The sequence below is a fragment of the Castor canadensis genome, chromosome 3 (assembly GCF_047511655.1).
Source record: "Castor canadensis chromosome 3, mCasCan1.hap1v2, whole genome shotgun sequence".
Lineage (NCBI taxonomy): Eukaryota > Metazoa > Chordata > Mammalia > Rodentia > Castoridae > Castor > Castor canadensis.
This window is the reverse complement of record NC_133388.1, coordinates 74198494-74210701: the sequence shown is the minus strand read 5'-3', so window position 1 is coordinate 74210701 and position 12208 is coordinate 74198494. Positions and strand designations below refer to the sequence as shown.

The following is a 12208-nucleotide window of genomic DNA, read 5'->3' as shown; positions in this document are numbered from 1 at the left end:
TTTACCTATAGGATATAACATTGAACTTTAATCATATTTAGTGAAAATTTCCATCTTACATAATTCTAGATTTTTATGTCACCATTTAGAATTAATATTCCACTTTTCTTTCACCAGATCATGTGTGTTTTTTAGTGTGTAAGTTGGAAGCCTGTAAATTTGGTTGAGTCCAAAAACTAAACATTATGGCCTGGGCTGCCCCTGAAAATACATGCTTCCTGAGTACAACTTTCAAGCATTAAGATTTTATGAATTTTTACACTTGGCTTCAATGAGTGTTCCATTTCTTTGTCTTCATATTTTGGCCTATATAATGAATTGTTATCATATAAGAAAACTGTAGTTTATAAAATACAAATGGAAGTAAGACAGATTAGGACTAGATTGTTATTTGCTTTCTATTTTATGGTTAAGTTCTTTAGTTTTATATAATGTCAAGTACAATAATATGTACTCAGTTCTTGAGTATAAGAGTATTATATGTCCCATTGCTAACAATATTGCCAGTATGTTACTAAAATTCTATATGAGGTAATCTCACCACCAAAACGTTTATATTTTGAAGCTCCTCATAGATTATGAGGCTAATAATGCCAAGACTTATTTTCGGTTAATGATGAGACAGATTTAAGTGAATTTTGTCTTACATATGTAAATTACAATGTTAGCCTCTTGTGTTTTGCATTCCATTAAATACTATTCTTAAATAATTTACGTTTAGGTCATTTTGTTGGAAACATCGACCTGTTCAAATAATTACATCTAATAATTATCGAGACTCCCTACCATGCACCATTTGTTTGGAATTTATTGAGCCTATTCCCAGTTACAGCATATTGCGAAGTCCTTGTTGTAAGAATGCTTGGTTTCATAGAGACTGTTTACAGGTAAGATGTTTTGAATGTTATAAAATTTTTTGCTTGCTGATTTGAACTCTAAAGAGAGTTGGCATTTTTGTATCCTAGTTCTTATTACCTATAACTTTTAAAAACAACTTTAAAGTCAGTGTGTAGCATATTTTAATATAAAATGTTTATTTATAAAATTTTATTGTTTTTAACCTAAGGATTTTGTTTGGTTTTCAAAATGAATAAAACACAAATTTTAAATACTAAATTCCATTTGTATATTTAATATAAAGTGAGAAAAAGAAAAGCTTGATAGTAAACTATTTAAATGTTAAGAGGCTGATTGTTTTTTCTTTATTGTTGTGTTGGGTGAGAGTACATTGTGGCACTTACACAAGTTCTTACAATATATCAAATATATAAATATATGATACATGAATTCAACCCCTCTACTGTTTTCCTTTCTCCTCTTCTCTTCCCCCCCCCCCCCATTGCTGGAACAGTTTCAACAAGTATCATTTTTGCATTTACTTACATGTATACACATTTTTTTGTACCATATTCACCCTCCTCTACCCCCTTTCCCCATAACCTCCCCTACTCCCACTGGTGCTAGCCCTCCCCCCCAGGCAGGACTTGTTCCGCTGTCCTGTTCTCTGATTTTGAAGAAGAAAAACGAGAAAAGATAAAATGAAAAACATGACATTTTAGCTTATTTGAGACAAAGGTAGCTACACAGGGAGGTTTCTTGTGATATTTCCATGTATATATGTATTATAATCCCAACTGGTTTATATTCTCAAATTTTCTTCATTCTACCTTAGTCCCTTTCTTATGGTAGTTTAAGTTGGTTAAGATTTCTATATTCATTCTTGTATAGAGAATATATCAGCCATTTTCAAGTTCTTAGTTTCCCCATGCTGTGATCTCTGCTTAGTGTGGCCAGGTTTTCATCATATTGCTGTATTTGTTTTAGGCCTATATTCCACATATGAGAGAGAACGTGTAGTTTTGGCCTTCTGAGCCTGGCTGTCTTCACTTAAGATGATTTTGTCTAGTTTCATCCATTTACCTGTGAATGACAAAATTTCATTCTTTGTGGCTGAGTAAAATTCCATTGTGTATCAATACCAGATTTTCTTAATCCATTCATCAGTAGTGGGGCATCTTGGCTATTTCCATAGCTTAGCTATTGTGAACAGTGCTGCAATAATCATTGGTATACAGGTGCCTTTGTTGTAAGCTGACTCACAATCCTTCAGGTATATCCCTAGAACTGGTATTGCTGGATCATATGGCAGGTCTGGTTTTAGTTTTTTAAGGAGTCTCCAAACTATCTTCCATAGTGGTTGTATTAGCTTAGATTTATACCACCAGTGTATCAGGGTTCCTTTCCCCCTGCATCCTTGCCAACATTTGTTGTTGTTTCTGTTCTTGATGGTAGCTATTCTAACAGGTGTAAGGTAGAATCTTAAGGTACTTTTGATATGCATTTCTTTTATGGCCAGGAATGGTGAGCATTTTTTCATGTGTTCTTAGCTATTTGGACTTCTTCCTTTGAAAAGGCTCTATTCATTTCATTTGCCCATTTCTTCATTAGATCATTGATTTTGTGGAGTTTAGTTTTTTGAGCTCCCTGTATATTCTGGTTATCAGTCTCTTTGTCTGATGTATAGCTGGCATGTATTCTGTGAATGGCCACTTCAATTTAGAGACCATTTCTTAACTTTTTTTTTTTTTTTTTTTTTTTTTTTAACTAAGCCAGGCATGGTGGTGCACACTTTCCTAGTACCTGGACAGCTAAGGCAAAAGGACCACGGGTTTAATGCCAGCCTGGGCAACACAGCAAAACCCTAATTTTGTTTTTTACTATGATAAAAATTTAATCATAGCTCCTTGACCAGTTGCTGATTTCTGTCAGTGATTTTAAGGTATTAATTCTTTCATAGTCACTTGGTATATCAAGCCTGATGAACAATTTTCAAATAAATAGAATATAATGAAATACAGCATTGGGCCAGGATATACGTAGGTGGTAGAATAGTACTTACCCAGTGTGTGTGAAGTCCTGGGTTCAACAGTGACACTGCATATAAGTAAATAAAGGATTTACTTAAGTTTAAAATCTTCAAAGTGATAACACTAATCAATGTAGTAAACCTTGGTTGGGTTCTGTCTTTTTGTATAGACTTTGAACTTTTATGCTTAGGATTGTTTAGCTAAAAGTAACAGATAAGGGCCTATTTTGTTGGGGAAGTACTAGAAATTTTGTTAATTCTTGCAAAGAAGTATGTATAAAAGAATCCCAGAGAGTATAGTTTTATTATCATGAAGTGTGTGATCCCTACCTATTTAGGAAGGAGTTCACTTTATATGAAAATCTTTTTTTTTTCTTTTATTATTCATATGTGCATACAAGGCTTGGGTCATTTCTCCCCCCTGCTCCCACCCCCTCCCTTGCCACCCACTCCACCCCCTCCCTCTCCCCCCCACGCCCTCAATACTCAGCAGAAACTATTTTGCCCTTATTTCTAATTTTGTTGTAGAGAGAGTATAAGCTATAATAGGAAGGAACAAGGGTTTTTGCTGGTTGAGATAGGGATAGCTGTACAGGGCATTGACTCACATTGATTTCCTGTGCGTGTGTGTTACCTTCTAGGTTAATTCTTTTTTTTTTTTTCTTTTTCTTTTATTATGCATATGTGCATACAAGGCTTGATTCATTTCTCCCCACTGCCCCCACCCCCTTTGATCTAACCTTTTCTCTAGTTCCTGATCCCCTTTTCCTATTGGCCTCAGTTGCTTTTAAGGTATCTGCTTTAGTTTCTCTGCATTAAGGGCAACAAACGCTAGCTAGATTTTTCGGTGTCTTACCTATCCTCACCTCTCCCTTGTGGGCTCTCGCTTTTACCATGTGCTCAAAGTCCAATCCCATTGTTGTTTTTGCCCTTGATCTAATGTCCACATATGAGGGAGAACATACGGTTTTTGGTCTTTTGGGCCAGGCTGCCTCACTCAGAATGATGTTCTGCAATTCCATCCATTTACCAGCGAATGATAACATTTCGTTCTTCTTCATGGCTGCATAAAATTTCATTATGTATAGTTACCACATTTTCTTAATCCATTCGTCAGTGGTGGGGCATCTTGGCTGTTTCCATGAATTGGCTATTGTGAATAGTGCCGCAATAAACATGGGTGTGCAGGTGCCTCTGGAGTAACCTGTGTCACAGTCTTTTTGGAATATCCCCAAGAGTGGTATTGCTGGATCAAATGGTAGATCAATATCTAGCTTTTTAAGTAGCCTCCAAATTTTTTTCCAGAGTGGTTGTACTAGTTTACATTCCCACCAACAGTGTATGAGGGTTCCTTTTTCCCCCCATCCTCGCCAACACCTGTTGGTGGTGGTGTTGCTAATGATGGCTATTCTAACAGGGGTGAGGTGGAATCTTAGCGTGGTTTTAATTTGCATTTCCTTTATTGCTAGGGATCGTGAGCATTTTTTCATGTGTTTTTTGGCCACTTGAATTTCTTCTTTTGAAAAAGTTCTGTTTAGTTCACGTGCCCATTTCTTTATTGGTTCATTAGTTTTGGGAGAATTTAGTTTTTTAAGTTCCCTATATATTCTGGTTATCAGTCCTTTGTCTGATGTATAGTTGGAAAATATTTTCTCCCACTCTGTGGATGTTCTCTTCAGTTTAGAGACCATTTCTTTTGATGAACAGAAGCTTGTTAGCTTTATGAGGTCCCATTTATCTATGCTATCTCTTAGTTGCTGTGCTGCTGGGGTTTCATTGAGAGAGTTCTTACCTATACCTACTAACTGTAGAGTATTTCCTACTCTTTCCTGTATCAACTTTAGAGTTTGTGGTCTGATATTAAGATCCTTGATCCATTTTGAGTTAATCTTGGTATAGGGTGATATACATGGATCTAGTTTCAGTTTTTTGCAGACTGCTAACCAGTTTTCCCAGCAGTTTTTGTTGAAGAGGCTGCTATTTCTCCATTGTATATTTTTAGCTCCTTTGTCAAAGACAAGTTGGTTATAGTTGTGTGACTTCATATCTGGGTCCTCTATTCTGTTCCACTGGTCTTCATGTCTGTTTTTGTGCCAGTACCATGCGGTTTTTATTGTTATTGCTTTGTAATATAGTTTGAAGTCAGGTATTGTGATACCTCCTGCATTGTTCTTTTGACTGAGTATTGCCTTGGCTATTCGTGGCCTCTTGTGTTTCCATATAAATTTAACGGTAGATTTTTCAATCTCTTTAATATATGTCATTGGAATTTTGATGGGAATTGCGTTAAACATGTAGATTACTTTTGGGAGTATAGACATTTTTACTATGTTGATTCTACCAATCCATGAGCGTGGGAGATCTCTCCACTTTCTATAGTCTTCCTCAATCTCTTTCTTCAGAAGTGTATAGTTTTCCTTGTAGAGGTCTTTCATATCTTTTGTTAGGTTTACACCTAGGTATCTGATTTTTTTTTTTGAGGCTATTGTAAATGGAATTGTTTTCATACATTATTTTTCAGTTTGCTCATTGTTATTGTATAGAAATGCTAATGATTCTTCTGTGTTGATTTTATATCCAGCTACCTTGCTATAACTATTGATGATGTCTAGAAGCTTCTGAGTAGAGTCTTTTGGGTCTTTAAGGTATAGGATCATGTCGTCTGCAAATAGGGATATTTTGACAGTTTCTTTACCTATTTGTATTCCTTTTATTCCTTCTTCTTGCCTACTTGCTCTGGCTAGGAATTCCAGTACTATGTTGAATAAGAGTGGAGATAGTGTGCATCCTTGTCTGGTTCCTGTTTATAGAAGGAATGTTTTCAGTTTTTCTCCATTAAGTATAATGCTGGCTATAGGTTTGTCATATATAGCTTTTATAATGTTGAGGTATTTTCCTTCTATTCCTACTTTTCTTAGAGCTTTTATCATGAAATGATGTTAGATCTTATCAAAGGCTTTTTCTGCATCTATTGAGATGATCAAGTGGTTTTTGTCTTTGCTTCTGTTAATGTGGTTTATTACGTTTATTGATTTTCGTATGTTGAACCACCCCTGCATCCCTGGGATGAAGCCTACTTGGTCATGGTGAATAATCTTTTTGATGTGTTGTTGAATTCGGTTTGCCATTATTTTGTTGAGGATTTTTGTGTCAATTTTCATTAAGGAGATTGGCCTATAGTTCTCCTTTTTGGAGGTGTCTTTGCCTGGTTTTGGGATAAGTGTAATACTGGCTTCATAAAATGTGTTCAGCAGTTTTCCTTCCCTTTCTATTTCATGAAACAGTTTAAGGAGGGTTGGTATCAGTTCTTCTTTAAAGGTCTGATAGAATTCAGCAGAGAATCCATCAGGTCCTGGACTTTTCTTTTTGGGGAGACTCTTGATTGCTGCTTCAATTTCATTTTGTGTTATAGGTTCAGTTTTGGATGGTCGTATGTATCTAGAAATTTGTCCATTTCTTTAAAATTTTCAAATTTATTTGAATATAGGTTTCAAAGTAGTCTCTGATGATTTCCTGGACTTCCATGGTGTTTGTTGTTATCTCCCCTTTTGCATTCCTGATTCTACTAATTTGGGTTGTTTCTCTCCTCATTTTAGTCAGGTTTGCCAGGGGTCTGTCGATCTTGTTTATTTTTTCAAAGAACCAACTTTTTGTTTCTTTAATTCTTTGTATGGTTTTTTTGGTTTCTATTTCGTTGAGTTCAGCTCTTTTTTTATTATTTCTCTCCTTCTATTTGTTTTGGGATTTGCTTGTTCTTGTTTTTCTAGGAGTTTGAGATGTATCATTAGGTCATTGATTTGGGATCTTTCAGTCTTTTTAATATATGCACTCATGGCTATAAACTTTCCTCTCAGAACTGCCTTTGCTGTGTCCCATAGATTCCAGTAGGTTGTGTTTTCATTTTCATTGACTTCCAGGAACTTTTTAATTTCCTCTTTTATTTCATCGATGATCCATTCTTCATTAAGTAATGAGTTACTTAGGTTCCAGCTGTTTGCATATTTTTTGACTTTACTTTTGTTGTTGAGTTCTACTTTACTGCATTGTGATCAGATAGTATGCACGGTATAATTTCTGTTTTCTTATATTTGCTGAGACTTGCTTTGTGCCCTAGGATATGATGTATTTTGGAGAAGGTTCCATGGGCTGCTGAGAAGAATGTATATTGTGTAGAAGTTGGATGAAATGTTCTCTGGACATCAATTAGGTCCATTTGATCTATTGCATATTTTAAATGTAGTATTTCTTTATTGATTTTTTGTTTGGATGGCCTATCTATTGATGATAATGGGGTGTTAAAGTCTCCCACAACCACTGTGTTGGCGTTTATATATGCTTTCAGGTCTTTTAGGGTATGTTTGATGAAATTGGGTGCGTTGACATTGGGTGCATACAGATTGATGATTATTATTTCCTTTTGGTCTATTTCCCCTTTTATTAGTATGGAATGTCCTTCTTTATCTCATTTGATCAATGTAGGTTTGAAGTCTACTTTGTCAGCGATAAGTATTGCTACTCCTGCCTGTTTTCCGGGGCCATTGGCTTGGTAAATCTTCCAGCCTTTCATCCTAAGCCTATGCTTATTTCTGTCAGTGAGGTGGGTCTCCTGTAAGCAACAAATTGTTGGATCTTCCTTTTTAATCCATTTCGTCAAGCGGTGCCTTTTGATGGGTGAATTAAGTCCGTTAACATTAAGTGTTAGTATTGATAGGTATGTGGTGATTCCTGTCATTTAGTTGTCTTAGTTGTTTGAAGGTTTGATTGTGTGTACCTAAGTTGAGGTTACTCTCTACTGTCTTGCTTTTTCTTTTCCTGTGGTTTGGTGCTGCCTGTCTTTTCATGGTTAAGTTGGGTTTCACTTTCTGTGTGCAGAATCTCTTGCAGAATCTTTTGTAGTGGTGGCTTTGTGGTCACATATTGTTTTAGTTTCTGCTTATCATGGAAGACTTTTATTGCTCCATCTATTTTGAATGATAGTGTTGCTGGGTAGAGTATTCTGGGGTTGAAGTTATTTTCATTCAGTGCCCAGAACATCTCACTCCACGCTCTTCTTGCTTTTAATGTTTCTGTTGAGAAGTCTGCTGTGATTTTGATAGGTTTACGTTTGTATGTTGTTTTTTCTCTCTTACAGCCTTCAATATTCTTTCCTTAGTTTTTGAACTTGTTGTTTTAGTGATGATATGTCGTGGAGTAGTTCTATTTTGGTCTGGTCTTTTTGGTGTCCTGGAGGCCTCTTGCATCTGTATGGGAATATCTTTCTTTAGATTGGGGAAATTTTCCGTTATTATTTTGTTGAATATATTACGCATTCCCTTCGCTTGCACCTCTTCTCCTTCTTCGATGCCCATGATTCTCAAGTTTGGTCTTTTGATGGAGTCAGTGAGTTCTTGCATTTTCTTTTCACAGGTCTTGAGTTGTTTAATTAATAGTTGTTCAGTTTTTCCTTTAATTACTATTTCATCTTCAAGTTCTGAGATTCTGTCTTCTGTTTGTTCTATTCTGCTGGATTGGCCTTCCGTTTTGTTTTGCAGTTCTGTTTCGTTCTTTTTTCTGAGGTTTTCCTTATCCTGGCTGTTTTCCTCTTTAATGTTGTCAATTTTTGTCCTGAGTTCATTTATCTGTTTATTCATCGTGTTTCTCTTTCACTTTGGTGTTTATGCAGTGCTTCTATGGTTTCCTTTTCTTCTTTTGCTTTTTCAAATTCTCTATTTTTGTTGTCTTGGAATTTCGTGAGTGTCTCCTGTACATTTTGGTTGACCCTATCCAGTATCATCTCTATAAAATTCTCATTGAGTACTTGTAATATGTCTTCTTTTAAATTATTCTTGTGGGCTTCATTGGGTCCTTTGGTGTAGTTCATCTTCATTTTGTTGGAGTCTGGATCTGAGTTTCTGTTTTCTTCATTCCCCTCTTGTTCCTGTAGTAATTTTTTGCTGTGGGGATACTGGTTTCCCTGTTTTTTCTGTCTTCCCGTCATTGTCTTTGGTGTTGTTACTGTCCCTGAACTGTGTGCAATTAAGTATTTTCTAGCTTGTAATAATAACAATGTTAATATTTAGAATGGAAGGGTGAGCTGAGATGGAAAGCAAGAAGTTAAAGAAAAGGGGAAAACAAATACACAGACAAGAGAGAGAAAGCAGAACAAGGTTTCAGACAAGAAAGTTTCAAAGGTATAAAGAGGGAGTGTTAGTGTAGTAATTGACAGTAAGCTGAGGGACAGAGATAGGATTGAAAAATGAAAAAAAAAATTAAGATAGGATTAAAAATAAAAATTAAGTAAATGAAAGAAATATCTATATATTAAAAATGAATTAAAATAAAATGGAAAATAGAAAATTTAAAAAAAAAAAACAAAAAGCCCTCTAAGTTCAAATGCAATGAAATTTCCATCTTAATGATTTGGTGTTCGTCTCAGTCCCCAATCCTGGAGATGGTGCCTCAGATGTTGTTTTGTAGTTGTCTCATCAAAGGGGACGCATAAAGTAGAAGAAAACTACACACACACACACACACACACACACACACACACACACACACACACACACCAAAAAAATCCCACCTAGTGTCCCAAGTTCAAATGCAATACAGTTTCAGTTAGTTTTTCTGCTTGCAGGTGTAATTCGGTTGTTCTCTCATCAAAGGTAGGGAGAAAAAGAAAAGAAAAGAGTCTGGAGACAGTACTGAGAAATGTATCTGCAGCTGTGGCTTGCCTGCCCGCTTCTGTCAGCCTGCTGTTGCTGGAGGCGTTGTTTATGCAGATCTCTGGGGTGAGCTTAGCACTCACCTGGCCCTGCAGGCTTTGTTTGCTCAGAGTTCTCCTGTGCGGGAGCCTCTGCTACAGGCTTTCCCCTTTCCAAGCACTGGGAAAGGTGACACTGCACCCGCGTTGTCAGGCCTGCGTGTTTATTTACATACAGTTCATGTATGTAACTCTCTTGTGAAGTTTCCTCCCACCGCCACTTTCAGAAGCTTTCCTGCTCCTGATTACTGGGCAGTGCTGCTTCTCCTGCCAGCCACCATGTTTGTTTACAGTTCATGTGGGAAGTGGGTTTTCCCTCCTCCTGTGGAGTTTTCTTCCCTGCGCCACTTTCTCAAATTTTCCTGCTCCCACCAGAGGCTCTCCTGCCCACTGGCTTGTTTATTTACAGTCCTGGGAAGGATTCCCTTCCCCCAATCTTCAGCGCTCAGGGCGCCCCACCCTCTTTCCAGCGTGTCTTAACTGCTCTCATTGCTTATTACTCAGTTTCTCTTTTTTCCCTGGGTGGCGGTCAGTCTGTCCAGGGGGCTATGCTGCTCTGGCCCAGGCTTTTCTGTGGAAGTACTGCGGTACCATGAAGCTCACCTGGTCCACGTCTTCCCAAGCCGTCTGGGCCCCAGCGACTGGCGGCCCAGGGGCCCTCCTTGTTTCTCCGTTTAACGTGAAGTGGAGATTCTCTGCGCTGGCTTGGTTGTCATAGACGCTAATGTAGGAGATCCCCACGGCCATACACCACACCACGAGGCTGGTGATGTCTGAGAAGCTGGGCTCCTGCTCCTTTTCAGTGACGATCAGGCCCATGTGCACAGGCAGCTTCTGCAGGGAACAACCGTCCATGCGCCAGCGCAGCTGCGGGTGGGCGGCGGCAGGACCTGGCCCCCTGCGAGGGTGCCGCTGGTGACGACGGTCATGAAAATCTTTAAAAAGTAATTTTTCTTAATTGAAGATTTGTATTTGAATGAATATAATTATTACCAAAGTCTTCACTGTGTCAATTTTATAATAGTGTAGTATTTTTTAGGACAAATAAGATTTGCCTCATCTATATGTTAATAATGAAGCAAAGAAAGGTTCTCCAAATTGACCTAGTATTTGCAGGGTTTTTGGTTTTTTTTTAACACTCTGATGAAACTGAATTTGAATTCTGTCATTTAAAAAGTAGAAATACTCTTACCACAACAAAAACCTTGTATGCAAATCAATTTAGAATCCTGGATACCTGTCACATGGATGCAGGTCTGTGTTAAAATATCAATAAGCAATTATTAGTTGACTAGAGAATGCTCAAACAGGGCTAATTCTCTAGTCTCTTTACCTAGATGGCTCTCCTAGGGATTTTCCACTTTAATTCAGAGTTTTTTTGGTTGTTTTTTGGTGGTACTGGGTTTTGAACTCTGGATTTTGCATTTGTTAGACAAGTGGTCTACTACTTGAGCTATACTTTCAGCCTTGATACCAGAATTTTAATTGACGTATATGAAATCTACACACTCTAGATAGATATGTGGCTAAACAAATGTCATTATTTGTGACTGCTGCAAGCACTTTATATTGAATTTTGTTGAGAGAGGCTAGAGATTAGCATCAAAAGAATTGGTAAGAACTTTTTGCTCTGTATCTCCAGAATTTCACTATTCCTGTTCAGTTTAGATTTCTCCATCATTGCTCTGATCTTGTTTTAGTATCTTCCATATGTACTATACTGTTTTTTTCTTCCATACCAGAAACTACCTTATGTTATATCCTGTGTTTAGTAAGATCTCAGCATCTGTGTGAGTTTTTCAAATCTCATATAGCTTCAGCTATTTCAGTAACTTTTTGCTTCCCTCCCTTAATCTGTGTGTGTTGCACGTATGCACATACTTGGCATTTAGTAGCTATCTGAACCTGAAATCCTCTTTATTCACTTCTTTATTTACAATTCACAAACCATTCTCCCAAGTACCTAATAAGTGTGTGTGTATCCTTTGCTGTTGTAGTTATACTCTTGCTACTTTTAACTTTAGACAGTTTTCTGTAGAAAAAACTTTCTCCTTGACTGTCTTATTTCCTATCAATTTTTTTTTTTCTTCATGTTGGCTTTTCTTTTTCTGGCTTTGATTTACCTGTCTAACCTCATTATGGCCAGAATGTACTTCCTAAATATATTATTAATTGTAGTTTCCTATTTACATGTCATTGTCTTGCCACAGACACTTGATTTATGACATTTCCTATCCTTGGGAATGTCTTTCATCCAATTTTCCAGACACACGTCTTTTTCTTCTTCCAAATTTAGCTTTGACCTCATTATCCCTGTGACATTTTTCATTATACTTCTTCTTTCTTCCATGCATGTACTTCTTAAAAATAAAAACTTTTATACAATATTATACTTGTGTGCCTATATACCTACTTATAGAATTCCTTAAAATTGAATCTAAGTCCTTTTATGTTTCTATTTTTGGTACATAGCATTATGTTTAGCACCTATAAAATAGAAGTTAAATATTTTTTAAATGAGTGTGTGCTAGTTTTTTATTGGGGAATGCTATTCTTTGTAATAGGCTTTGAATGTCCTGTCTTCAGCTTTTTTATTTGTATTT

General features: G+C 36.8%; 1 protein-coding gene across 2 annotated transcripts in view; it reads left to right on the top strand.

Moving 5' to 3' along the window:
* G2e3 (G2/M-phase specific E3 ubiquitin protein ligase) overlaps positions 1-12208 on the top strand; it is a 66924-nt gene that overhangs the window by 31221 nt on the left and 23495 nt on the right. For both annotated transcript variants that reach the window (XM_020156673.2, XM_074068222.1), the window contains exon 6: positions 722-887. In XM_020156673.2, coding sequence (XP_020012262.2) covers positions 722-887 — 166 coding nt within the window. The remainder of the gene's footprint in view (positions 1-721; positions 888-12208) is intronic.